The sequence below is a fragment of the Hyperolius riggenbachi genome, chromosome 1 (genome assembly GCF_040937935.1).
Source record: "Hyperolius riggenbachi isolate aHypRig1 chromosome 1, aHypRig1.pri, whole genome shotgun sequence".
NCBI lineage: Eukaryota > Metazoa > Chordata > Amphibia > Anura > Hyperoliidae > Hyperolius > Hyperolius riggenbachi.
In genome coordinates, this window is record NC_090646.1 from 579,242,691 (window position 1) to 579,269,791 (window position 27,101).

The following is a 27,101-nucleotide window of genomic DNA, read 5'->3' on the forward strand; positions in this document are numbered from 1 at the left end:
GACAGCAGGGATCCCCAGTTAGGTAGTGACAGCAGGGACCCCCATTAGTTACTGAGTGACAGCAGGGACCCCCATTAGTTACTGAGTGACAGCAGGGACCCCCATTAGTTACTGAGTGACAGCAGGGACCCCCATTAGGTAGTGAGTGACAGCAGGGACCCCCAGTTAGATAGTGAGTGACAGCAGGGATCCCCAGTTAGGTAGTGACAGCAGGGACCCCCATTAGTTACTGAGTGACAGCAGGGACCCCCATTAGTTACTGAGTGACAGCAGGTACCCCCATTAGTTACTGAGTGACAGCAGGGACCCCCATTAGGTAGTGAGTGACAGCAGGGACCCCCAGTTAGTGAGTGACAGCAGGGACCCCCAGTTAGTGAGTGACAGCAGGGACCCCCAGTTAGTGAGTGACAGCAGGGACCCCCGTTAGTGAGTGACAGCAGGGACCCCCGTTAGTGAGTGACAGCAGGGACCCCCGTTAGGTAGTGAGTGAGTGACAACAGGGACCCCCGTTTAGTGCCAGGCGCGCTCCCCACCCCACCTACCTTGCCGGGTGTTCTGACATGATATAAAGTGTTGGAGCACCGGCCTCGTCAGACCTCAGGATCAGCGGGCGACCCGACCAGATAGAGCGGGCGCCGGGCACAAATATGCGGAAGTGATGTCACTTCAGCATATCAGCGGTGTCCGCAAGGTCCTAGCGCCCACTGTATCTGGTCGCCCGGCGCTGATCGAGGTCTGACGCTGCTGTGTGGCAGTGGGGACAGCCGGGGGGCAGCGGCGGCCGGGAGATCCGTGGCACCCCAGGACAGACTGGGGGCACGGGCCCCCCCAAAATAGGGCTAGCGACGCCCCTGATCTCACCTATCCAGCTGTCCCTCTAATGTCAGCTATGATAATCTTGATGTGGCAAGGAAGCAGTGGCATGATCCAGGCATCCCTTGAGGGACGATCTCAGCAGGAGCTGCAGCAGCTGTCCTCCATGTATCGCGACCGGGAGCCAGAAGAGGAGCGATCCAGGACTAATTGCAGGGGCTGTCATTTTGTAGGTTCCTGCGCAGCAGCGACGGTGTGACAGAAGACAGGAGATTGTAGCGGTAGTTATGACTACCGATGCCTCAGTACTTCCTTGTTTACTAGGGCCCTCATGACATCCGACGCTCATGCGGGGAAGGAAGTACAAGGCAGTACTGAGGCATCGGTAGTAATAACTACCGCTACGATCTCCCGTCTTCTGTCACGCCGCCGCTGCGTAGGAACTTACAAAATGACAGCCCTGACCCCCCCCCCCCCCCCCCCCGCAAGGATGACAACCGCTGCAATTAGCCCTGGCCCCCGTCGCGATACATGGAGAAGGACAGCAGCTGCAGCTTCCGCGAGCAGGAAGCAGCGTGAGGATCATTGTGGGCGGCGATATTGACGGCATCGAGGCGTATGATTGGCGGCATGGACGGCGTTGTAATGTGGCAGATGATTGTGCGTGTAGTTTACCCACGCTACCAGAGACCCACAGAGGGAAATAGTAAGCAATGCATTGTTTTTTGCAATATGTGCGCTACGTTTTTGCTACCTTTGGACTATAAGACGCAGGGGCTTTTTCTCCCCACTTTTGGGAGAGAAAAAGTGCGTCTTATAGTCCAAAAATACAGTAATTTTAAATAATAGTTTAAAAGCTATAATTATTATTATAATTATTAAATGGTCTAGAGAAACCCTTTAACTGCTCATAAGTGGAAAGAAAAGCGCTTCCTTTATACAACAGGAGACAACATTTGCTCTGCCGGTGGTCCCAGTTCAGGGATCAGAAGATACCTGCTTCATCAAACACCCAGGCAGTGGAGTGGATTTGACAGCTTGCTCAATACTAGTTAGCAACTATTTTGCCCTAGACACAGTGCTGAACACAAGCAGCCACAACAGTACATGTGAAGGGGTAATGAATGTGTAAGTAAAACGAATCAGAGTGATCGACTGCAAAATTACCATGATTTCATTCCACATAAATTACCATCCGTAAACAAAATTATTCACGAGCGGTCATCCATCATAGTAAAACTAAGCAGGATGTGCACAGCAGGTCTAAAGCAAGACACAGATTCAAGAAAATATCAATTGTACTGAAGCAAGACTTTCCTTGTGGCATTTTACTCCGTGAAGCCAAAATTATTAATCCTGTCAAATCATAATCTACAGCAAGAGGAAGATGCAAATGTAATTACCCACGGAAAGGAGGGTGAAGTAATAATTACCCCCTACTGAAGCAATGAAATGTAGATATTACATTTTCATTAAAGGGCCATAACCAGAAATTATATCATTTTCAGAAAGTGGTTTATGTTAAAGAGATTATAAATAAAGTGCAAGGGAAAATAGTCCAGACTAGTGGGGCACATTTTGCAGTGCGTTCTCCTGTGGCAGTCAGTGACAATGGCTTCAATTCATCAACACGCTAACTCCTCGATAACAGTGCGTTATGTGTTCAATATACTGTATATGGAGGTATGAGTTATTTTAACGAATGCATGTCTGAAACAGATTGCATTGTGGGTGAAAGAGGCTGGCTTTAAAGACAGGAAGAGGGAAGAAGAGGAGACGGGAGACGGAATAAAGCACTGAAAAAAATAATAATAAATATTATAACAACAACAACAAATAATAATAATAATAATAATAATAATAATTAGTATTATTTATTATTATTATTACAATAAAATATTAATTAATAAAGATAAAGCACTGGCTCAAATGGCTCCATTTTGTGTGTTCTGCAGGCTTCTGACAGGATTATCGACACCTCAGTGCCGGAGATATTTGGAGCAGTAAATATCGTGCAAACACGCCCACTTATTGCTTGATGAATTAACATTTTGAGATGTTAATCGTCCAACTACCACTACATTACCGCGGAGATACCGAACGTTCGATATTTACATTCGTTAGCTTTCATGAATGCTTCACACTCGCTATCTCATTCAGTAACTCAGTCGATACACTTTCATGAATTGAAGCCATACTCCTTAATAGCCCAAATGGTAGTTAATAAGGAACTGTAGTGAAAATAACGTAATGAATAAAATTGCTTATTTTTTACAATATTCACCAGTTGGTGACATCTTTACTCCTCTGCGGAATGTTTATATATGGAAAGTTCCAAAGCCAGTACAAAATATACCTGGGTTTTCAGAACGCTCGGCATAACTAATCAACCTAGGCTAAATATCATGGGCAGGGTGGGGTTACATACCAATGTGCAGCAATCTATAGATATAGAAGTGTTTCTGATGCTGAAACTAGAAAAATTACAGTCAAAGTGGGTATCCTGAATAATTGACTGCATTCTACTATCTGTCACTACAGGGCCTCTTTATGTATTCCCACAGTACCCACTGCCAGCTCCCTGTAACAATGAACTGATTGCAGCCTAAAATCTGTGGAATGGGTCATTGTAAAGACCTCCACACAAAATGCTTAGTTACATTCTCATGATGGGAGTGTAAACCCCCATCAAGTAAATCAAATTGGATGATGGGAGGAGGAAGTGATCGTGAATAATAAGCTCCATCTTCCTCTTCTGTTGATAATATAAAAGGGAACCAGAACTAATACAGGATGTACCTGCAAATGAATATTACATACTTACCTCGCTGTCAGATCCTCTAATAAGCTCACCATTTTCTTCTAACAATGATTCCTTCCAGTTCTGACAAGATTTTGTCAGTGTGCTCACCCGGAAGCTGTTACAATGTCAATTTCAAAATGGAGGACAGAGAATTCCATTGATCACAGTGGACAAACAGGAAGCGGGAGAGGAGAAATACTATACGGGAGGCAAGTATGACCTGTGTATGTTTATTTGGACTCTTTCAGTTCAGGTTTTCTTTAACCTCCTTAGCGGTATGCCCGACACTGTGTCGGGCATACTGCTCGCTGGCCCCAGGAGTCCTGCAGTATAAATTTAACAGATCCCATGCCTGCAAAAGCTTTAGCTAGCACTAGACTAGCTAGTACAGGTTGCCGGCACCCCCCAATCGTTGCTGATCCCCCGATAATACATTACCCAGCCTGGATTCAGCGATCATGCAGCCTCCCCGCACAGCTCCGGTCTCTCTATGGGGAGGATCGGGTTTGCGCATGACGTCGGTGACGTCATGTGCGATCCTCCCCATAGTAAAGAGCGGAGCTGTGCAGGGAGGCTGCGCCAATCACTGGATCCAGGCTGGGTAATGTATTAGCGGGGGGATGGGGGGGGGGGGGGGGATCAGCAGCAATCGGGGGGCCACCTGTACTTGCTAGCCTAGTGCTAGCTAAAGCTTTTACAGGCATGGGATCTGTTAAATTTATACTGGGGGGGCACTAGGCTGCAAAACCTGAGCTGCATAACGCTCAGGAGGTTAAGAGGCTATTCTAATGACACACTGACAGCATGGTGTAATACCTTGTTGTACCTTCCTCTTACTGCAGGGACAGATCACAAAAATCCTTATACTGGAAATACATGATTTTTTTCGGCAGAAAGATGGCTCGATAGATCATTTCCGACAGGTCTGATCTGATTGATAGTTTTTCTGAACTATTTTTTTCACAGAAGTGAATGGAAATCTATCAGAAAAACTATCAGAAAATCGATCGGCCAGTAAATCTACTCAAAAAAACTGTGTATTCCCAGCATTAGTCAACATATCACACTTACCATGCCTACTCAAGACCACCTCGTACACATGGGAATCTCCACCACATGGATATGCACTGTGAGGTGACACACTTGATATATTCCTGTGCATGTTGGGGGGAAAATGGGCATCCTGTTGCATTTTTTCTATATAAATATATTTCTATAATAGTATTTGTTACATCAGCAGATGTGGATAAACAAACTTTCCTTTTTGCATATCATGCGTGGTGTCCGAAAAAAGTTTTGAAAATGAATGAGCATTTTCCACTCATGCGGATGTGAGCACTGCCTTAGCCTCAATACAATGCTATTCAGATATTTGGCAGCAGTATTAAAGTTGGTTTGTTACTTAGCTTGCATTTTTCTCTTCTCATGGCTGTATACACTTAAAGTGAATCTGAAGTGAAAATTAACTTATAATATGATTTGTATGTGTAGTACAGCTAGGAAATAGAACATTAGTAGCACATATAAGAGTCTCATATGGTTTCCAGTACAGGAAGTGTTAAGAGACACTGAAGTCTCCTAAAAATCATGTTTTTAATTAAAAAAATGTGTTTAACATCTTTGCCCTACCTAAACCGCCGCTGAAATCTATCTAAATCCCCCTAACTCCCCTCTCCCCCAGAAAATCTACGACTTTCTTGGTCGTGGATTTTGCTGCTGTCGGAGGCAGAGCTATGAGCCGCAGATCTGTCTCCATGCCAGTCTATCAGCGGCGGATCTCCGCCTCTCCCCCTCCCCTCTCAGTGAAGGAAGACTGAGAGGGGCGGGGGAGAGGCGGCGATCTGGGCTGACAGAAGCGCTGAGAGGCAGAGCTGCAGCTCATAGCTCTGCCTCTCACGGAAGCGCTGCCCGGATTGCCCGCCCCCCCCGGGAGTTTGGGGGGATTTAGTTAGTGTACAGCAGCGGGGATGCAGCGGTTTAGGTAGGGCAAAGATGTTAAACACATTTTTTAATTAAAAACATGATTTTTACAAAACTTCAGTGTCTCTTTAAGAAACTTCATTTATCTATGCAAAAGAGCCTCTCTGAGCATGCAGGCCAAGCTTGGTCGGCTACAGTGCTGTTTTCTGAACCACTTATCTCAACTTGTCTCTCACTGTTTATTTGTTTAAAGTTCTACTTCAGGAAAGTTCAAAGGGTTAGGCGTCAGGAAAGGGGGTGTTTTAGGGTTTAGGGTTAAGCATCAGAAAGTGTGTGTGTGTGTGTGGGGGGGGGGGGTAGGGTTAGGGTTAGGCATCAGAAAGGGGGGGGGCTAGGGTTAGGCGCCAGGAAGGGGGGTTTAGGGCTAGGCTTCAGAGGGGACAGGGTTCTGTATGAGAGTAGGGTTAAGTTTGGTAGTAGTAAAATAGTGGTAACATTTACCAATGTTGTACTATCGCCATTGCCACAGTAAATACTTTTTACATTTTCATTTGGCACCCAATTCACAATGGCATTTATCATTAAGACTTTTATCAGGCTCAACCACTGCCCATTTTTCCTCATGCCTGTATTTCATGCACGCCTCAGATCCCCCCATGAAAAAAACGAAGAAGAAATGAAATAATAATAATAATAAAATGTGTTTACGGCATAGATTGTATTTCATAGATTTTTTTTAGTTTAGGGGTTCATTTTCAGAATGACAGGAAAGTGTGTGTGTGTGGGGGGGGGGGGGGGCAGCAGGGACGTACTCTGAACACGCAAAGGATAAGAACATCTAACATAGTATTAAACCTGACATTATTAATGTAAGTAATCTGTCAAGAATGCTGCTTCCTGTAATACTTAACAGTATTTGTTATTTTCCTGGCCAATGTTCCCGGATACAAATGTTTGACATCAACAGTGACGTAAGAAGCGACATATATAGTAAACGACTTGATTTTGTATGATTATCAGCTGTGACGAGTGGAGGTATATTTGTCTCACAAATAGCCGGCTTTATGACTTCCTCATTATCATGGATGGCAGCCACAACCTCTTGTGCTATTCTCATGAAGGACATTCTTTGTCCATGTAGAAAAGAACAGGTATTTATATTCAGCTGAAGAGCCTCAATAATACACATATCTCCAAGTCACTCTGGATAATAGATGTTTCTGAATGCAATACTAATCGATGTATGCAGAAATAAAACAGAATGTTCAGGGTCAAAATGAATTGCGTGCAATTTACTACAAAGTATCACACCAATAAGAGTTTAACTAAGCTGGCTAAGCAATGCCAGGAATATAATACAGAATCGCTACCCAGCTTTACTTCAATGTTAAATTGGAATTCTGGGTAGCCAACCAAATCCAAAAGCGTGCCTCAACTTCTAGTGCCACAACACTAGGCCTTCCAATACATAACATAGGCCTGACTTCCCGCGCCCCCCACCCACTTTTCTTTAAACTTGCTTATTTCTTTATCTATACATTTTTGATTTCCTAGGCACTGTAAGGGTAACAACAGGGGATTAAGAGAGCAATGTAAAGTGACAACAGGAAGTCTAGGAGGGGAATGTATAAAGGAACAAGGGTCATGGAGGGCACTGTATAAAAGGGACAACAGGGGGTCCAGGAGTGCACTGTATAAAAGAGTCAACAGGGGTCCAGGAGGGCACTGTAAAGGGACAACAAGGAGGGCACTGTATGAAGGGACAAAAGGGATCCAGGAGGGCACTGTATAAAGGGACAATGAGGGCACTGTCTAAAAGGACAATAGGGGTCCAGAAAGGCACTGTAAAGAGACAACAATGAGGGCACTGTATGGGGACAAAAAGGAGGGCACTATATGAAGGGACAACCGGGGTCCAGGAGGGCATTGTAAAGGGACAACAAGGAGGGCACTGTATAAAGGGACAACAAGGAGTCCAGGAAGGCACAATAAAGGGACAACAGGGAGACCAGGAGGGCACTATAAAGGGACAACAGGGAGACCAGGAGGGCACTGTAAATGGACAACAGGGAGACCAACAAAGCACTGTAAAGGGACAACAAGAATGGCACTGTATAAAGGGACAATAGGGGTCCAGGAGGGCACTATATAAAGGGACAACAGGAGTGCAGGAGGGCACTAGAGGGACAACAAGAAAACCAGGAGGGCACTGTAAAGGGACAACAGTGAGACCAGGAGGGCACTGTAAAGGGACAACAGGGAGTCCATAAGGAAATTTGGGCACTGGAGGCGCTGCGGAAGTTTGACCGCCCCATAGGCCCCATATTAGTAATCGTTTACATATAGAGTTTGTACCGGCCACTATAAAAATGAGGGCTACAAATAGCATAGTCAGTGGTGCGGATAGTGACAGATTTAAGATTAGGCAGCAAGAGTCGGGTAGGGGTAGTAATGTTACGGTTAGGCAGCAGTGGGGGAGGCAGTCATTGGTGGTGGAAGGCAAAGGCAGTTAGTGTTAGGCATCGGTGTAGGGTTTTAGTTAGTGTTAGGTATTGGTAAAGGGATTGTTCGTGTGGGAGTAGGGTTAGGTTTAGGGATATTCAATTTTACTAATATTTTATCATTGGAATTATCACAGCCTAAAAGTACAATATCAGTAGTTTTAGTTGTATTCACCAGTGGACATCTCGAGGTCCTTTTTTCAACTATGTGACTGGATAGTGCACTAGTTAGACACCACCTTTAAAACAGGAGACCAGGGGCCATATGCAATACATTTTTTCACCTGAGTTTTCTCCTATGTGAAATTTTCCCACCATGCCATAAAATGCCTTGTAAACCACCGGCAAGCAAGAAAACACTCAAAATAAATTTGATAGTACTTTTTCACCAACTTTTGGGTACATTTTTAAATTGTAAAATGCTGACATGTTATTTTTTAGAGAAGATGAAAACTATCTTCTAGGAGAGCACTCGGGTGAAAACGTTTATTGCATACGGGCCCAGGTTTCAAATCCTGGCTGAAGCCAGTTATTTCTTCAGTAAGGAGTTCTTGGTCAAGACTCCTTACCACCTTAGCTGTAACCCCGAGTCAGGCCCGGGAAGGAAATACTCAGCTCAGAGCAGTAATCTTGAGTTGGATCCTTTGGAGGTGTGGAATGTGCAGGGATGCCGCAGATCTATCAAGCGGTATGAATATTTGGCTCTGAAAGCTTGAGAGAAAATTGCAGCGCTTTTGTAAAAAAAATAATAATAATAATAATAATCTGGAAATAATCATACCACCAGGGAGGTTCACACTCCAGGGTGGCCCACTGAGTGTTCCTAGTGGCTGCAGCTCTCAAGCACTTCAAACTCCTGCACAGCAGACAAGGAAAACACATAATTCACTTTGTGTGTGTTTAGAGAGATTAGCCTGCCTAATTCACCCTTATCTGCAAGTAATCAGCAAGAGTAAAGGGGCACATACACTGGTCGATTTCAGCCATCGATCGATCAGATATCGACTATCAAATTCCCCATTCGATCGATTTGATCTGACAGGATGGAAAATCTAGGTCGATGTGCTGCTGGCAGCAGATTGATGGCCCATAGAGTTGCATTGGATCGAATGGTCCAATAATGCGTAATACCAAAGTGCTATTGAGGGCCATGCGTGTGTGGATTACCTTCATTATCTCGGTCTGGTAGCCAGCCTGTGGTCCAGCCCAATGACAACGTCACATCAGGGAAGAATGATGTAACAGTCTGCAGGAATTCTTTGGCATCCACTGGCTTGGCGGATCCCCCAGGGCCAGGAAGTATATCTGCATTGATCCATACAGGCTGCTTGATGTCATTTCTTAGCTTATCCAATGTTTCCATGGATGGCAGCACAGCTTCCAAACTGGGGAAAAAGAGCAGCTATTGTTAAAAAGAGAAAACACGCTGCTATCTATTAATACCAAGCACATTCCCCAGGCAGATCTAAACGTATTTAATGAATACATTACATGCAAAGGGATACAGATTGTAAGCTCACAAGGGCAGGGTTCTCTCGCCCTTTTATGTGTGGGAAGTTGGTATACATTTTGTTCATCATGTTAGTTACATTTGTCTCAGGTCTACCAATTCTGTATTAAAGTGGTATTAAACTCACATAATATTCAATAAAAAATGTGTTTTCCTACTTTTTGTATCCCATACAGTTATCATATTTGCTTTTGTGCATAAGTATTATTATTCATTAAGAAATTAAAAGTTCCCAAAGTACAGTTTTATTTGCTCTGAAAGCTGCCATTGCATTTTATTCATAACTGGTGTATTTATATTGTTATGTACCCGGTAATAAGTTCTGCATCAGTTCTGGACACATTAGAAGTTTCTGCACAGTCAGGGAATGTTTACATTCCTCTCTGCTACTATTAAGTAAACAAAAGATAAGGTTATCAACAGTTCAGATGGGATCTCCCTGCAGGGAGCTTTCTATTGAAAAAGTAAGTCCTGTGTTTTAACCCTTTGTTCTGCTAAAAAAAAAAAAAAAAAAAATATTGTGGTATTATATGCTGTAAATAAGCTTTTAGAGCAAAGAAGAAAAGCGATCGCAGGTGTGCCCAGAGCTGTTGGGGTCCCCAGCAACTAACCTTCCCTTTCACCGATACAGGGGATTATACTTCAGATCAGGTGTTATTGTGGCTACACTTGTTATGGGTGTGAAGATCATGATGGCCACACTTGTTTTATGACTCTTGTGAGATGGGGGGGGCGTCATGAACTGTTATGCCTCTGCGCTGTCTGTATAATTGTGTATCCCATGTTTGTTTCCTACTCTGTACAGCATCACAGAATATGTTGGGGGTTTACAAATTAATTATAATACAGGTACTTGTGCCTTACATTAACATAAATAATAAATACATTTAGCATGAGAGGTGCATACTCCCTACTCCTACATATGGAACCTGCAGCACAGAAAATCAAAGAATTTTGTCAAGCAATACTAAAAATCAGTCCACCTGTTGACCACAAAGCCAGCGATATGAAAACTTAAGGGAAGCCCATACAACACTGAGCTGAGCTGTTACCATGGTTGCAAGGTATCCATCTAAATACTTTGGCATGCTTGACTGTTCTCAGGCAGGGTTGCCACCTCATCCCTTTAAAGGATGAGGTGGCAATATGAATTATACATGCCTTATTGTTATTTAGATGCAGTTTAGGCACCAATTATGTTTGAGTAGTCCCAGAAACAGTATAACTTAGATGTGTCTGTATTTAAAGGGATGAGGTGGCAACCCTCATCTTAGGTAATCCCGGAATATTGCAGTGGTGCCGTTTAAAGAATATGGCCTCAATTCACCAAGGATAACTCCTGTCTTTAATAACTCTTCAGAGCTGTTTTACAGTTATCACAATTATATCACCATGGTGATAACTGTAAAACGGCTCAGAAGAGTTATTAAAGACAGGAGTTAACCTTAGTGAATTGAGACCTATGTTTGCCTTTTTTTTTTTAATATAAACAGGGGAGTAATAAGCTTTGCACACCACATACAGTACACATTATCCTAGGATAGTAGGAATACACTGCTCACAGGAATAGTGTGAGTTGAACCATTGTGGCGATAGACACTTACCATTTATGATGGTTTATTTTACATATACTAACTTTTCTGAATACTGATCGCCTGCGTGTAGAATACAGAGGGAGGCTTTCCAGATGATGAGAGAACTACTATTATGCGCGAAGCATGCCCACGTATCTGTTGTACTAAATGACGGCAGATTCAAGAATGCTTTTCACCTACAGACAACACGCACATCAACAGCTAGTTTAGCACTGAAGTGTAACAATAAAAGACGTCTGCCCATAGTCAAAAAACCCAAGCCCCTATTTCTTTGTAAATGGCTGTGTAAGTTGTATGCCGTCATTTACTAATCTATTTATACATGTTACATACATCCGCACAGCAGATAAAGACGAAACAGGATTTAAAGCTGAAAAGGCTGGTTTAAAATAAAATGCGGTCATGGAGGGGCTCGCTACATTTTTTTACCGTACTGACAGAAAAGTGTAGATTCATGAGTATTAATATAGTTTGAGGCTAGTTTGACACTTGGTATGGTGTGATTTGCGTGCAGCATTAGCGCCTATCACAGCGAATCGCACCATTGCAGATTTATCCCAGCAGCAAAGAGCACCGATAGGGAAATCTGCATGCACCCCCTCTCTCCCCCCAAGCCTGCGTGCAAGTGATGCAGATGTCTGACATTTAGAGGACATATGGAGGCTGCCATAATGATTTCCTTTTAAGCAATACCAGTTACCTGGCTATCCGCCTGATCCTCTGCCACTAATACTTTTAGCCATCGACCCTGAACAAGCATGCAGCAGATCAGGAGTTTCTGACATTGTCAGATCGCCGGCGATCAAACCCATCAGGAAATCCCATTCTGAACGGGATTTCCTGTAGGGCTTTCCCCATCGCCATGGCAACGAATGGAAGGACGTCATGACGTCAGGGGGAGTCCCGATCCACCCCATAGCGCAGCCTGGCGGTAATTGGCCAGGCTGCGCAAGGGGTCTGCGGGGGGGCCCTCTTTCAATGCGGGTAGCGGCGGATCGGCGACGAGCGGGTAAGACACGCAGCTAGCAAAGTGCTAGCTGCGTGTTTAAAAAAAAAAAAAAAATTATGCCCACCAGGGCCTGAGCAATCCACCACGGTGTTACTGGACGAGCTGAGCTCGTCCGGAACGCCCAGGTGGTTAAGTCACGTGCATACTTCCAGACAGGAAGAGAGTTGGACTTAATCCAGGATGTGCATGTGCACCCATTGACTCCAATGGAATCATGCAACAAGCGGTAGCGCAGAGTCTGTCTCGCCAGAAGCACTTTTGTCGTATCATGTCACACAGCAGGTATGGTGGCCAATCTCATAGAGATTAATAGCCACTGCACTGAGGGAGAGTACTACCACGCCGTACTGTGAAAGGAGCCTCAAACATATGTTTATTAGGGATGATCACAGATATGCAAATTGTTCCGAGTTGATGCAAATGTATGCAACTATATGCAGCTTGAAAATGGACCAATCAATTTAAACCTGGGTTTAAATTGATAGGTCTGTTTTCAAACTGCAAAAATTTGCATAGTTTCAGAACAATTTGCATCTCATTCATCATCCCTAATCTTTATGTGTACATTATAAACACACACTCAAAGCGGACCCAAACCAACTTTTTTTTTTTAATTCAAAATATTTAATTGCACCATTATGACACATACAAAGACAAATAAACACTCCTTCAAGCCTATGAGCATTTCAGTGCATGCTTTTCACCCTTCTCTTTTCATAACGAGGGTTATACAGGTGGCAGCCATTAGCAATTCCTCCTTTGCCGGACACCCCCTACTCCACCAGTTTGCTGGATTCTATCCCGGCAATATGAAAGGAAGGGAGGGGTTCCTCCATTAAATGTAAAATATTTTATATTTGTCATCATGCAGCTGAAAAAAGGCTGCTATTATTATACTTTAGAAAATAGATTTTATTTCTGAAATCTTGTATTTTTAATTTGGGTCCACTTTAAAGAACTTTACTGAAAGGATAGTGTTGGGGGGAGGGGGAAGGAAATCAATAAATTAAAAATAAGAAAAAAAAGAAGATAGATCAAATGATTGACATTAGCCGTGTAATTCGCCCATGTTGTGTGATCTCCCGCAAGCTAAACCCGTTCGCCGGCAAATGGTCGCTACTTGTTTCTTTGCAAGTAACGTGAACTATGCAGGCCATTCGCAACCATCCTATACTTTTCTATAGACCCTTTACCCTGAAGTCAGGTGGGACAAGACGGCCAGACATGATCACCACTCAAAAAAATTTAATTGCCGGTTTCACTGGATCGATAGCCGAGTATTAGAAAGCCAGAGCAGTGGGAAACATGTGCGTACCTGACTTCCGTCACAATGACTTACCCGAAGTCTGTGCTGTATACCAGGCACTGGCATAGTAGTCTCCTGGTTGCTGTGCACCGACCGCCACTGCTATCCTCTCCTGTTTTCCTCAGACCCTGTTGGGTGCTAAGGGCAGATGAATCAGGTGATGCTGGCAAGTCTGACATTATGGCCCATTATGGTAGAGTTGGGTCATTTATTTTGCTGGTTAAATGTCAGTCAGGTTGTTTGTTTTTGCCATTTTGTAGTTTATACCTGGCCTATCGAGCCTGCACAATTGGTTAATTGTATATATTCTTAAGGACAAGAACGCTATGTACTCATCTGTACGCGGTACAGAAATTCCTGAAAATCTATGCACATCGTGAACGTAGTTTCTTAAGAATGACGTGTAGATGCTTGTTAATATGCAAATGTATTCAGTGACTGTCCCTCTGGGTTTTATGTGTGGATTTTTTTCTTCTGACAGGTTACCCCAGAGTAGAGAGTCTCTTCATTAGACTGTGCAACGTGTGAGAAGACTTACTGGAAATTCAGACAGTGATAGATAAAAAAAACAAAACAATGTATTGCAGATAATTGTTTATGGTTAGAAACAGACAGAAACATTTAAGAAAGTTACAAAAACAAACCTTTGTTCCTGGAACTACATAAGAGATCTTAGTCTTTAGGTTTACGGTTTTCACATGTCTAAATGTGGCGTGTTAACCTCCTTAGCGGTAACCCCTTGCTGGACACGGGGTAAGCCGCTGCGGAGGATTGCTCAGGCCCCGCTGGGCCGATTTGCATATTTGCTAGCTGCGTATTACTTACGATCGCCGCCGCTCCGCACTGATTCGCCGCGTTAGAGGGTGCCCCCCAAGACCCTGTGCGCTGCCTGGACAATCAGTGCCAGGCAGCGCTGAGGGGTGGATTGGGACTCCCTCTGATGTGACGATGTCATCGCGCCCGTTGCCAAGGCGACGGGGGAAGCCCTCATGGAAATCCCGTTCAGAACACGATTTCCTGAGGGGCCTTGTCGCCGGAGGCGATCGGAGTGGGTGGGGGGATGCTGCTGCTCAGCGACTATCATGTAGCTAGTGCTAGGCTAGCTACATGATTTGAAAAAAAAAAAAAAAAAAAGTGCTGCGCTGCCTCCCTGGCGAATTTAATTGACCGCCAGGGAGGTTAAAGGGAACCAAGCACCATTTTTTTTCCCCTAGTTTATAATAGCTACAGCAGCTGCCTCCCCTTCTAGCTGCCCATTATTTATTCAGGGGAAGATGTGAAGATAGCATCTGTGACTTCTGTAACCTCTTTGGAGCACGGTGTTATTCCTTCCCGCCACTGCTTATGAAAGCGTTTGCTTGCCCTCTGCTATTGTGTGCCATCTAATAATTACAGTGGAACCTTGGCTTACGAACATAATTTGTTTCGGAAACATGCTTGTAATCCAAATCACTCATATCAAAGCGAATTTCCCCATAAGAATTAGTTGATTTGTTCCACAACCCAAAAATAGTTATAGTAAAATAGTATAAAATAAAAATGTAAACAAGACTAACAGAATCACTGTCATCTATTGGCTTGCCCCAACCTTTTTTTGTGGGTGGCCTTCACAAGGAACTTATCCAATGACAGTTACATTTGAGGATTTCATAAAAATGCGACTTTGCACAGTCTACACTCAGATTAAGTACAATTAATACAATCCAGCAGCGCCAAAGAGAGAACTATTGGCTCAGTTGTGATGATGTGACACATGTATACTAATTTCACAAAAATGTTTGTTTGTATATCAAAATACTCTTAAACCAAGTTACTCTCAATCCAAGGTTTTACTGTACATCAGTCCTTATCTGCCTGAAACTTGTGCTGTCAGGTAGGGCTCGGAAGTAGGTAATAAAACCCTCTGCTAAACCTTTAAATGTAAAAAGAGGTAAAATGTACTTTTTTTAATCAATGAGTCACATTGTTGGCATGCACATTTAACATGCCATTGAGATGACCTGGGAGCTTAAAAAAAAAAAAAAAAAAGGTGTTTGGTTCACGTTAACTCATAGGAGGATTCAGCACATTGCTCTGCATGGCTTGTAGGTATCTAGCTGGGGTCACCTGACCCTGACTTAGAGGGCCACTGCAGACGAGCCTCTACTGGATGGAATAACCCTTTACTCTGGCTATTTCTGCACTACGGAGCACAATACATATTCTACCTGAAGTCAATGGCTGTCATTCAGCTGTTGCATACTATAAATCCATAGTGTCATACACTGATGTAAGCCTTCAGATGAATGTGGGCTGTGGGTTCTATCACAATTAAAGTGAAGTATAATTTCAAGTTATATAATGTGCATCTGAGCAAGAAAACTTCTAGTAGATTAATTTCAAAAGTGACATGTTCTATTTGACTAAAATTCTTGACAAAACACCTACAGCTTCTAGATTTATTCTGCATTTTTTTAGTACAACCTACGCATTATAACTTGAGAAATCTGTCAACACACTGAGATCATTAATAGAAACAAAACTCTGCTACTAAAATGATTGTACCTTTGTTGTTTGACATTAGTTTCTTACAGAGAGACTCCAAGTTACCTTAAAAAGCATTGCTTGGTCTGATAATGTATTCATTAAGACATATTAGAGCAGGGGTGTCAGACTCGAATACAAAGTGGGCCGAAATTGAGCTCTGGCACCAAGTAGCGGGCCGGCGTCAATGTCTAGTGGCCACCACTCTCCCTTATAAAAGCTCCCTGGTGTCTAACAGCCCCCCAAATTCCCCTATACAGTTCCCTGACATTTAATGGTCCTCCCTCACTCATCTGTACGATTCCCAGATGTCTGGTTATCTAGAGTGGGCCAAACAGAATGCAAAGTGGGGAAACGACCTGAGGACCAAATCTTAAGGCCCCAAAGGCCAGATTTGGCCCACGGGCTGGAGTTTGACATGTATGTATTAGAGGTATTTTTGCATATGCTTAAAGTTTGTAAACATTTCCCCAGAGTTTTCATATCTTGGCTCACCCCCACTATAACGTAAATATGACAAAATAATGAAGCACAGGGCAACAGAACTTTAGAGATGAGATTCATAAAAAGGGTGCCGACCCCCATTTCAAATTTGAGAGCCTCCATAGACTACAATTAATACATTGCAACTATGGCATGCCAAGTGTAAAATTTGGTTGCTGAAGTTCGGCAGTCATATAGCCAAACTCACAGATATCATGTGGCAGAAGGTGAACATCGGCGTCCAATTCTTAAGTCATAACTCACCAAAATATGTCAGAATAAAGCTTTTGTAGACATCCCGTGTATCATAAGAGACTTGAACACAAAATTGTTGAAATTAAATTTATGAATACTGTCATGATCGCTGCTGCAGCAGGTATTGCTGGAAGTAGTAGTGCTGCAGCTCAGGCAGTTCTGATCTCTTTCCATGCAAGCTGCATAGCTTTGTCTGCCTTTCCCTGCTGTCAGCTTGTGACTGATTATCATTCACCTGTGTGGGAATCTGCATGTCTGCTCCCATTGGATGACCTCAGTATAAAGATCTGCTTCCTGCAGGACTCCTCGGGTTTTCATAGCTTCAGTTTAAGCCTGTCTTGCTGTCGCTTCAGCCCCCGATCGTGTTTCTTGTTCTAAAGATACTTTGCTGGTTTTGCATCATATATTGGTTCATTGCCCATATATATGCATACCAGCACGTTTATTATTTTCCTTGTATTCGTGTTACGTTGATACATCAGTGACGCTGATATATACGTACACGAACTGTTTATATCCTGTGTTCAGCTAGTCAGTTCTAGCACGTTGATAACCCGTGCTGAGCTAGTTATCCTGTTCCTGGTCCTGTTTGTGGATTGCGTTCATCTCTGCGAGGAGATAACGAATCCTTCTGAATCCTGTCCTGTTACCGTTTGTGGATTGCGTTCATCTCTGCGAAGAGATAGCGAATCCTTCTGAGTCCTGTTCCCTGTATCGTTCCAGTCCTAAGTCAGTGTTCCTGCTTATGTCATATATCGGTTCATTGCCGATATATACATATGTTAGTCAGACGTTACAAATAGTTTCATTGATAGCTGTAATTGTAATACGCTAGGAAAACATACTTATTGTATATTTATCTGTGTTACGTTCATCTATCTCGATCCTGCTATTTCCTGACTATCCTGTCCTGTCTTTGTGAGGCACGCCATCGCTGCAACGCATTGGCTGCCTCATTCCAGTCTGTCTTGTTGTGGACGCTTGCTGTCACTAAGTAGCGGCTAGCTAGCAAGCGTTCATTCTGTCTACCTGTCCTGATCTCCTCAGTTCTGGTTTATGCGCTCAGCGCTACTTTGCGCTGAGACGTTATAGCGAAAGCATTGTTTGTGGCTGTCGGATCTGCACCGGCTCTGTGCGCCACAATCTCCTTTTGGAGTCAGTCCTCCCCTCCACTATACTAGGGATAGCCTGTTTCCTGGTGCTAGTGTGTGTACCTCCTCCACGTCAGCTCATGCGTTGCATGCTGACTGTGGAGAATACACCACCAAGCCTTACAAATACACTTTAAAAATAGTGAAACTGTACAAATAAGACACCAGACTATACAGTATGTACATATATACTCAATACAGCTCCTGCGTGTGGTATATTTTGAAACCGGTAATGGCACAGAGGGTGACATCACAATCGGTGCAGTGAAAGCGCGATTCCTTTCGGAATTTTTTTTCCTTTGCCATCAGTTTTAGGTGGCAAGCAGAGAGTAGCCAAAATCCAGGCAGGTTGGTACAGGCGGCAGGCAGAGAGTAGCCAAAATCCAGGCAGAGGTCGGTGCAGGCGGCAGGCAGAGAGTAGCCAAAATCCAGGCAGAGGTCGGTGCAGGCGGCAGGCAGAGAGTAGCCAAAATCCAGGCAGAGGTCGGTGCAGGCGGCAGGCAGAGTAGCCAAAATCCAGGCAGAGGAATAGTAAAAAATCGAGATCAGTAAGGCAGATCAGCAGAAGCGCTTAGCTCAGAAGCAGTTGGGAACCAAATGGCTATATTGTTAACATCCAGTGCTTTCAAATTAGCTTATCTGCCATCTGTGCCATGGCAGTCATGTGACACGAGAGATCAAATTACAACTTTAGATTAGAGAAAAATGAGGAGGAATTAGACAGGCTAAACTCTCCATACATACTGGGTGCATTTCTCTATGTTTACCTTCAGCCCTGTTACCACAGATCGCGTCCAGATTAGGCAGGCTAAACTCTCTCCATGTGTGCAGGCTGCATTTATCTGTTTCCCGTCTGTCTTGTGCTTGAGTTTGGGTCCACTTTAACTGCAGCACTGCCCCCGATGACGTCACACCGCTCCGTACTGCCGCTGATTGCCCACCGGGATACACAGGAAGGAGAGAGGAGATCGGGATCCTGGTGGCCTAAAGAAGAACCCTGGAATCCCACTGGGCAGCGCGGATTGTGCGGGAATCAGGTAAGCAGCAGGAGCTGCTTATTTTAGCTAGCCCGGGCATAGCTCAGGCTTACCGCCCCAAGCTGCTAATTCTTTGCCCAAGCATACCACCAGGGGGGTTAATGTCAGTTGAGGGCTCTCCTTTGGCTCAAATTGTTTTTAAGGAGACCCTTGTGGTTGGGGTTGTTTGTTACATGCACAAAGTCAAAAGTCTCTGAACAAAAATGTGTAATTGCTTGTTTCAGCCACCCTGGTGCAAATAATTATTGTTGTAACCCCTTTCAGGTTAAGCTGAGGTAACTGGTTTGAATATTCCACTTTTTATTTATTTTTTTCCATTTTGTTTTGAGAACATCCCATTTATTTCATGATGGGAAACAAACTGAGGCAGTGGAACAGGCTCTATTAAAAAGTAACTTTTAAGCATTATAAAATTTAAAAAAGTACCAAAAAGTCGATGAAAAAGCACAGAAAAACCTTAGATTGAGAGTAACTTGGTTCAACAGTGCTTTCCAATACAAACAAACATTTCTGTGAAAAAAAAAAAAAAAAGGGGGGGGGGGGTATACATGCGTCACGTCATCACAACGGAGCCGATCGCTCTTTTCCCTTTGGCACTGCAGGATTGTACTTAAAGGGGCACTACAGCAAAAAAATTTAAAATTTTAAATATGTGCAAACATACAAATAAGAAGTACATTTTTTTTCCCAGAGTAAAAGGAGCCATAAATTACTTTTCCCCTATGTTGCTGTCACTTACAGTAGGCAGTAGAAATCTGACAGAAGTGACAGGTTTTGGACTAGACCAGCTCTTCATAGGGGATTTTCAGCAAGGCTTTTATTCTTTATAAAGATATTCCCGAAACAGGATCTAAACAATGATGCTGGCCCGATTCCCTGCGCCCTATAGTTTTTTGGCAGTTGGACAGAGCAACTGCCATTCACTAAGTGCTTTTGAAAATAAATATATCCCTGAGAATTCATGAAATCCTCAAAAGTAACGGTCACTGAATAAGTTCCTTGTTAAAGTACCCCTGACCCAGACCTTGGCCCCGATATTTTTAATATCGTTTATGTTACTGGTGCTGTGGAACTAGCACCATCGTTCCCCCTCTGGCTTGTTGACCCCGTTCTACTCAGTCGTAATCTTTAACCGAGGCAGAGCGTTGAATATGGGTGTGGAGGAAATTGCAGTTCTTCCTCCCCTCTCCCCATCCATAATCAAGCCTCCATCTATATCTTGTTTTTTCTTTGGGTGGTACATTTTGCTAGGAATCATTTTTTTCTAAATACATTTTAATGGGAATATTAAGAAAAAAAAATGAAAAAAAAGTATTATTTCTCAGCCATTATAGCTTTAAAATAATACATGCTACCATAATTAAAACCCACACATTGTATTTGACCTATTGTCCCGGTTATTACACCATTTAAAGTATGTCCCTATCACAATGTATGGCGCCAATATTTTATTTGGAAATAAAGGTGCATTTTTTTCAATTTATTCGCACGCACGCACGCACGCACACACACACAATAATTCAGAAGGTGGGTACACACATCAGATAAAAGTCTTTGGAAAATGAAAGATCACAGACCAATTTTACCCTCTTCCATGTAGTATGAGAGCCATACTCTGCACCAGGGGTGCCCAATACGTCGATCGCCATCTACCGGTAGATCGCGACCGCCCTCTGAGTAGATCGCGGCCATCCGGCCGCGTCCTGTCATATTTAGCCGCTGCGTGGATGCGGCTGTGAAATTTCGTGTAGCCTCGGCTGTCATGGGGAGAGGCGTGGCTGAAGGGGAGAGGAGCAAATGGGGAGCCTCTGCTTCCCCTTCAGGCTCTGTGATGCAAGCTGTGTGGCCACGCCTCCCCAAGTCCCGCGGGTCTTCAGTGACTGTCATCCCCGCTCTTGTGAGGCGAAAAGAGGCGACTGATGGAGGGGGCTAAAGAGACTGCTCTGCAAGGTGGGCAACTGGGCATATGGAATTTTAGATTTGATGAAGATGGTGGGATTGCTTGATTGAGTCTAATAATTTTTTGTGGTGGTTGGAGGGGGGGGCGTTTATAGATTTGATTATAGGAGCCATGTGCTCCTATAATGGGGACGGGTGTTGAAGAGAAGGGTTCTGTGACGGGGTGGGAGGGGACCATGACACTCTGTGAGGGAAGGTTTCTGTGACCAACCATGTGCCTAACTGTGCTGGGATATATGTGTGTGTGTGTGTGTGTGTGTGTGTGTGTGTGTGTGTGTGTGTGTGTGTGTGTGTGTGTGTGTGTGTGTGTGTGTGTGTGTGTGTGTGTGTGTGTGTGTGTGTGTGTGTGTGTGTGTGTGTGTGTGTGTGTGTGTGTGTGTGTGTGTGTGTGTGTGTGTGTGTGTGGGGGGGGGGGGGGGGGGGGTCGTGGTGCATGCGTATGTTGGTAGATCTCCTAAGCTTGGTCATTTTGAAAGTAGCTCGCGACCCGAAAAAGTGTGGGCACCCCTGGTCTATTCTATTGAGCTGAACTCCACATCAGATAAAAATCTTTGCAAGATCCTGCACACATGCAACAGATCAGTATCTTCAAAATGCAGTCATAGTCTATATCTGCAGATCCTCATACACACCTTGTTTAACGGACATTCATCTGCAGATCAGATCCACCAGGAAGGATCTTCAGATCTGCAGATTGTAAGATCTGCAGATGAATGTCAGTTAAACAAGGTGTGTATGATGATCTGCAGATCTCAGACTATGAATGCAATTTGCAGGAACGGATCTTTGGCAGGAACAGATCTTTTGCACATACTGATCTTTTGTGTCTGTACAGCATCTGTGTGTGCAGCATCTTGCAAAGATTTCTGTCTGATGGGGAGTTCAGCTCCATTGAATAGACTGTGTAGGTATGGCTCTCATACTACATGGAAGGGGGTAAAATTGGTCTATGATCTTTTATTTTCCAAAGACTTTTATCTGATGTGTGTACCCACCTTTATAGTTATAGTGAAATACTTGTTTATATTTTTATACTATTTTACTATAACTGTTTTTGGATTGTGGAACAAATCAACTGGGTTTCCATTACTTTTTATGGGAAAATTTGCTTTGGTATAAGAACACTTTGGATTACAAGCATGTTTCTGGAATGAATTATGCTTGCAAACTAAGGTTCCACTGTACTGTCAAAATCATTTTGAGTATGTTCTTGCTGGTTGGTGGTTTAAAATGCATTTTATGACAAGGTGTGAAAATACTGGTATCACCTAGGAGAAAATTCAGGAGAAAAAGTGAATTACATATGGGCCCAGCTCTTCCAGAGTGCACTGTGAGCAGAATTATGCATAGCTCAACATCACTGGAAGTGACCAGGTGAGGGTTACCGTATATACCAGGGCTGCCCAATAGGTCGATCGCGATCTACCGGTAGATCGCGACCGCCTGATTGGTAGATCGCGGCCTCCTGGCCGCATCCCATTGAATTTTGTGGCCAGCAGCTGTAGAACGCGGCCGCTTCCTATCAGATTCTGCTGCTGGCCGCTGATTTGTTCAGGAGAGGAGAGAGGCGCGGCTGAGAGGCCAGGGCGGCAGTGTCATGGCTGGGGGCGGCGCTGGAGGCAACACTTTCGCCTCCTCTCACGCTGGCCGCTGGAGCGCTCCCTCAGCAGCCTGTGTGATGAAGGCTGCACGCACGAGGTGTCATGGCTGCCCGCATCGCTGCTGCACATGGCCTGTACGAGGAGGCCTGTATGGGGAGATGACAAGCCTCCACAGTTGAAGGGAGGTAAGTGATTACATGTGCCCGCCCTATACCTAACTAACCTCTACTGAAGAAGGCACATATACTTAGCTAACCTGTACTGAGGTGGACTTATACCTAGCTAACCTGTACTGAGGGGGACTTATACCTAGCTAACCTGTACTGAGGGGGACCTATACCTAGCTAACCTGTACTGAGGGGGACCTATACCTAGCTAACCTGTACTGAGGAGGACCTATACCTAGCTAACCTGTACTGAGGAGGACCTATACCTAGCTAACCTGTACTGAGGGGGACCTATACCTAGCTAACCTGTACTGAGGGGGACCTATACCTAGCTAACCTGTACTGAGGGGGACCTATACCTAGCTAACCTGTACTGAGGGGGACCTATACCTAGCTAACCTGTACTGAGGGGGACCTATACCTAGCTAACCAGTACTGAGGGGAACTATACCTAGCTAACCAGTACTGAGGGGAACTTAACCTAGCTAACCTGTACTGAGGGGACCTATACCTAGCTAACCTGTACTGAGGGAACCTATACCTAGCTAACCTGTACTGAGGGGACCTGTACCTAGCTACATTTCGGGGGGGGGGGGGGGGGGTTGGTGCATTTAAAACGTCGGTAGATCTCCTGGCCTCGGCGAATTTTAAAGTAGCTCGCGAGCCGAAAAAGTGTGGGTACCCCTGGTATACACCAATAAACAGCATTATATAGGTACAGAAAGCGTTTCTTGTGCTGAAAACCGGATTAAAAATAACCGTAACAAAATTGGGAATCATAAATACAATGCATTCTACTTTATGTAGTCACAGTGCCTCTTGAACAGAAGTTCAAGTATATTGCATTATGGGATGCAAGATATTTGAGCCACGCCTCCAAAGAAAGGTTCAAACGTTATCCTTTCTGCTCCTCTCGTTGCGGCTTATATTATATCCGCTAAAAAATTACAAGCCCACTTACAGCCATAAACATTTGTGCTAAAGCATTCTATGTATTTTCTTTTAATATAATAAATGGTCTGCATTTTATAATTAAAAAAAAAAACAAAAAAAAAAAAAAAAAAGTTAATCAGTTGAGAAATCCAGTACTAAAACACGGACATTTATTGTAATTTTCTGGAAAATATTAAAGGTTAGTAAATTATCAACCTTCAGCTTTCGTGTGAAAGTGGATGAGTAATAGAAGACTGACTGTGTTATGGAGTTGCAGAGCGCCAGTAATTGGTGTATATTGCATATACGACTAATATAAATTGCAGCATTAAAGAGTTGACAGCTTGAAAGCTTGTTTTAAACAGTAATTGAAGAGAAATTGTTAAGCTGTCATGGCTTCCTCATGCTATACTAATCACATGACCTCCCTCAGTGCTACCGTCAGGACCAGAATTACTTTGCACTTCAATGACTCACATGACAGCCTTGCAGAGTAGCTTACCAGCCTGGGGAATAGGAGGCAGAAGGCCTCTAAGGCCAGCGCTAATGACAACTATTGGTGGTCATGGTATTAACGATGGAAACATGGAAAGATTTGAAAGCAGCGACTTTTACCTCAATTACTTCAAGTTAGACTTGTTCTGTTTAAATCCGTGGTAAAACATTTCAGTAAGGATGGATGCGGTAAAGCATTTCAGTAAGGATGGAATACCTGTCCCTTTGTACGTCCCACAATAGATCTCAGCCAATTGGCTCACTTCAAACATAGCTCTGCCATGTGATTACTTGCCACCCATTGGATGTCCCTGTCCAAAAAGAAGGCTGTTGGGGCCTTAGCTTGCTTTTCTGCTGCAGAAACTAATTTCACTCTCTTTCAGATTCTCTATAGTTAGTAAAGCTGAACAGAGGACTATGTAATTACTCACACAGTTTTCCTACTCAGTGCAGAGGTTGAAAAGAAAATGGAAAAATCAGTCATATGACCTACAGTGGTGTGAAAAACTATTTGCCCCCTACCTGATTTCTTATTCTTTTGCATGTTTGTCACACTTAAATGTTTCTGCTCATCAAAAACCGTTAACTATTAGTCAAAGATAACATAATTGAACACAAAATGCAGTTTAAATGATGGTTTTTATTTTTTAGTGAGAAAAAAAAACCTCCAAATCTACATGGCCCTGTGTGAAAAAAGTGATTGCCCCCCTTGTTAAAAAATATCTAAACTGTGGTTTATCACACCTGAGTTAAATTTCTGTAGTCACCCCCAGGCCTGATTACTGCCACACCTGTTTCAATCAAGAAATCACTTAAAAATGGAGCTATCTGACACAGAGAAGTAGACCAAAAGCACCTTAAAAGCTAGACATCATGCCAAGATCCAAAGAAATTCAGGAACAAATGAGAACAAAAGTAATTGAGATCAGTCTAGTAAAAGTTATAAAGCCATTTCTAAGGGCTCTTTCACATCAGAGCTTGCGTTGGAGAACGCTCAAAGCATACGTTTTGTTGTATGCGTTTTAATGCGTTTTGGTATGCGTTGCACTGCAGTGAGTGTGCGTTTTTAATCCGTTTTCAATGCGTTACAGCACATAGAAAAACGCAGGTAATTTTTTTTTCTTTTAGTTTTCAACTTTCTACATTGTTCCTCTGTTGCATTCTGGGACTGATTGCCTGCGTTAACGGATTAAAAACGCGCATAGTGTGCGTTTTACATTGACTAACATTGTAACGCATAAAGCTAGCGTCGGCTGAAAAACTGCGCCTGGGTGCAGTGTAACGCAACGCACAAAAAGGCTGCGTTATATGTGAAAGCTAAAATGAAAGTCTATGGACTTTCACTTTACCTTGGGTAACGCAAACTTTACCCTTTGCGTTGAAACGCAGAAAATCTGCCCTAATGTGAAAGAGCCCTAAAGCTTTGGGACTCCAGCGAACTACAGTGAGAGCCATTATCCACAAATGGCAAAAACATGGAACAGTGATGAACCTTCCCAGGAGTGGCAGGCCGACCAAAATTACCCCAATAGCGCAGAGAAAACTCATCAGAGAGGCCACAAAAGACCCCAGGACAACATCTAAAAAACTGCAGGCCTCACTTGCCTCAATGAAGGTCAGTGTTCACGACTCCACCATAAGAAAGAGACTGGGCAAAAATGGCCTGCATGGCAGATATCCAAGGCGCAAACCACTTTTAAAGCGACTCTGTAACTTTAAAAAGATCCCCTGGGGGGTACTCACCTCGGGTGGGGGAAGCCTCCGGATCCTAATGAGGCTTCCCACGCCGTCCTGCGTCCCACGGGGGTCTTGCTGCAGCCCTCTGAACAGCCGGCGACAGGCCCGACTGTAATTTCAATATTTACCTGTGCTGGCTCCAGCGGGGGCGCTGTGGCTGCATTCGGCTCGGAAATAGACGGAAATACCCGTTCTCCGTCGGGTCCGCTCTACTGCGCAGGCGCCGGAGACTTGCGCCTGCGCAGTAGAGCGGACCCGACGGCGATCGGGTATTTCCGCCTACTTCGGAGCCGACAGCCATCAGAGCGCCTGCGCAGGAGCCAGGAAGGTAAATATTACGTCACGGCTGTACGGAGGGCTGCTGCGAGACCCCCGAGGGACGCAGGACGGCGTGGGAAGCCTCATTAGGATCCGGAGGCTTCCCCCACCCGAGGTGAGTACCCCCCAGGGGACGTTTTGCCGTTACAGTTCCTCTTTAAGCAAAAACAGGAAGGGGGCAAATAGTTTTTCACATCACTGTATATGAAAAGTAACTGAATAAAGATATTTAAAAAAGCAAAAATAAATCTGCTTTTTAAAAAAAGGTAAATACAATTTCCATTGAATATGTGTGAGGTCCTAATAAAGGTTAGGCAGAGAATTACGTTGCAGACATGGTTTTCTATGGTCACATGGGATATGAAGAGCTGTGTCGCTGTTCACCATCCATTTAATGCTGAAATATTGAAAGAGAACCCTTCCAAAATACATTTTTTTAAATTTACAAATGGAATGATTAGCAGCCAAGCCCTGTCTGAGAGTGTGTAATGTGTTGGATCTGCTGCATGCAATGCTGGCTGCCATCTCTCACAGCTTTCCTAAAATGTGTCAGCTGCGATTACAGGCAGCATCTGTGTTATCTCGCCTTAGGCCTGACACTTCCCAACGTGGGCTGCTCTCAATCCTGCTTATGTCTTTACACAGAGGAAGAGAGAGAAAGGGCAAATACACGTATCTCATTGGTCTGTGTGCATTCTCTCCATACAGGTCTGCAGCTACAAAGCAAACCTGCTACTCAATGAATGTGCAGCAGGTCCTAAAGATATGTGTGCTAGAGCCTTCTACACACAGTGGACTTTTAGGCCTTGGACCCACTACAAAGCGCTCTAGCAATTGCTAGCAATATGTGGTACCGCTTCACAAGCGATTTTGGGAGCAATTTCCTGCTCCTATACAATACAGGAGAATGGAGATGCTCCCAAAATCCTGCATGTCCTGCGAATGCGATTTGCCTAATCACAATTGCTCTAGTGGAATCTGTCCC

General features: G+C 44.0%; 1 protein-coding gene across 1 annotated transcript in view; it reads right to left on the reverse strand.

Annotated features, from left to right (window-relative positions):
* The window catches only part of FAM151B (family with sequence similarity 151 member B), a 56,465-nt gene that overhangs the window by 11,962 nt on the left and 17,402 nt on the right, over nucleotides 1-27,101 (reverse strand). The window contains exon 4 of the mRNA XM_068271700.1: nucleotides 9,205-9,422. Within this exon, the coding sequence (XP_068127801.1) occupies nucleotides 9,205-9,422 (218 nt within the window). The remainder of the gene's footprint in view (nucleotides 1-9,204; nucleotides 9,423-27,101) is intronic.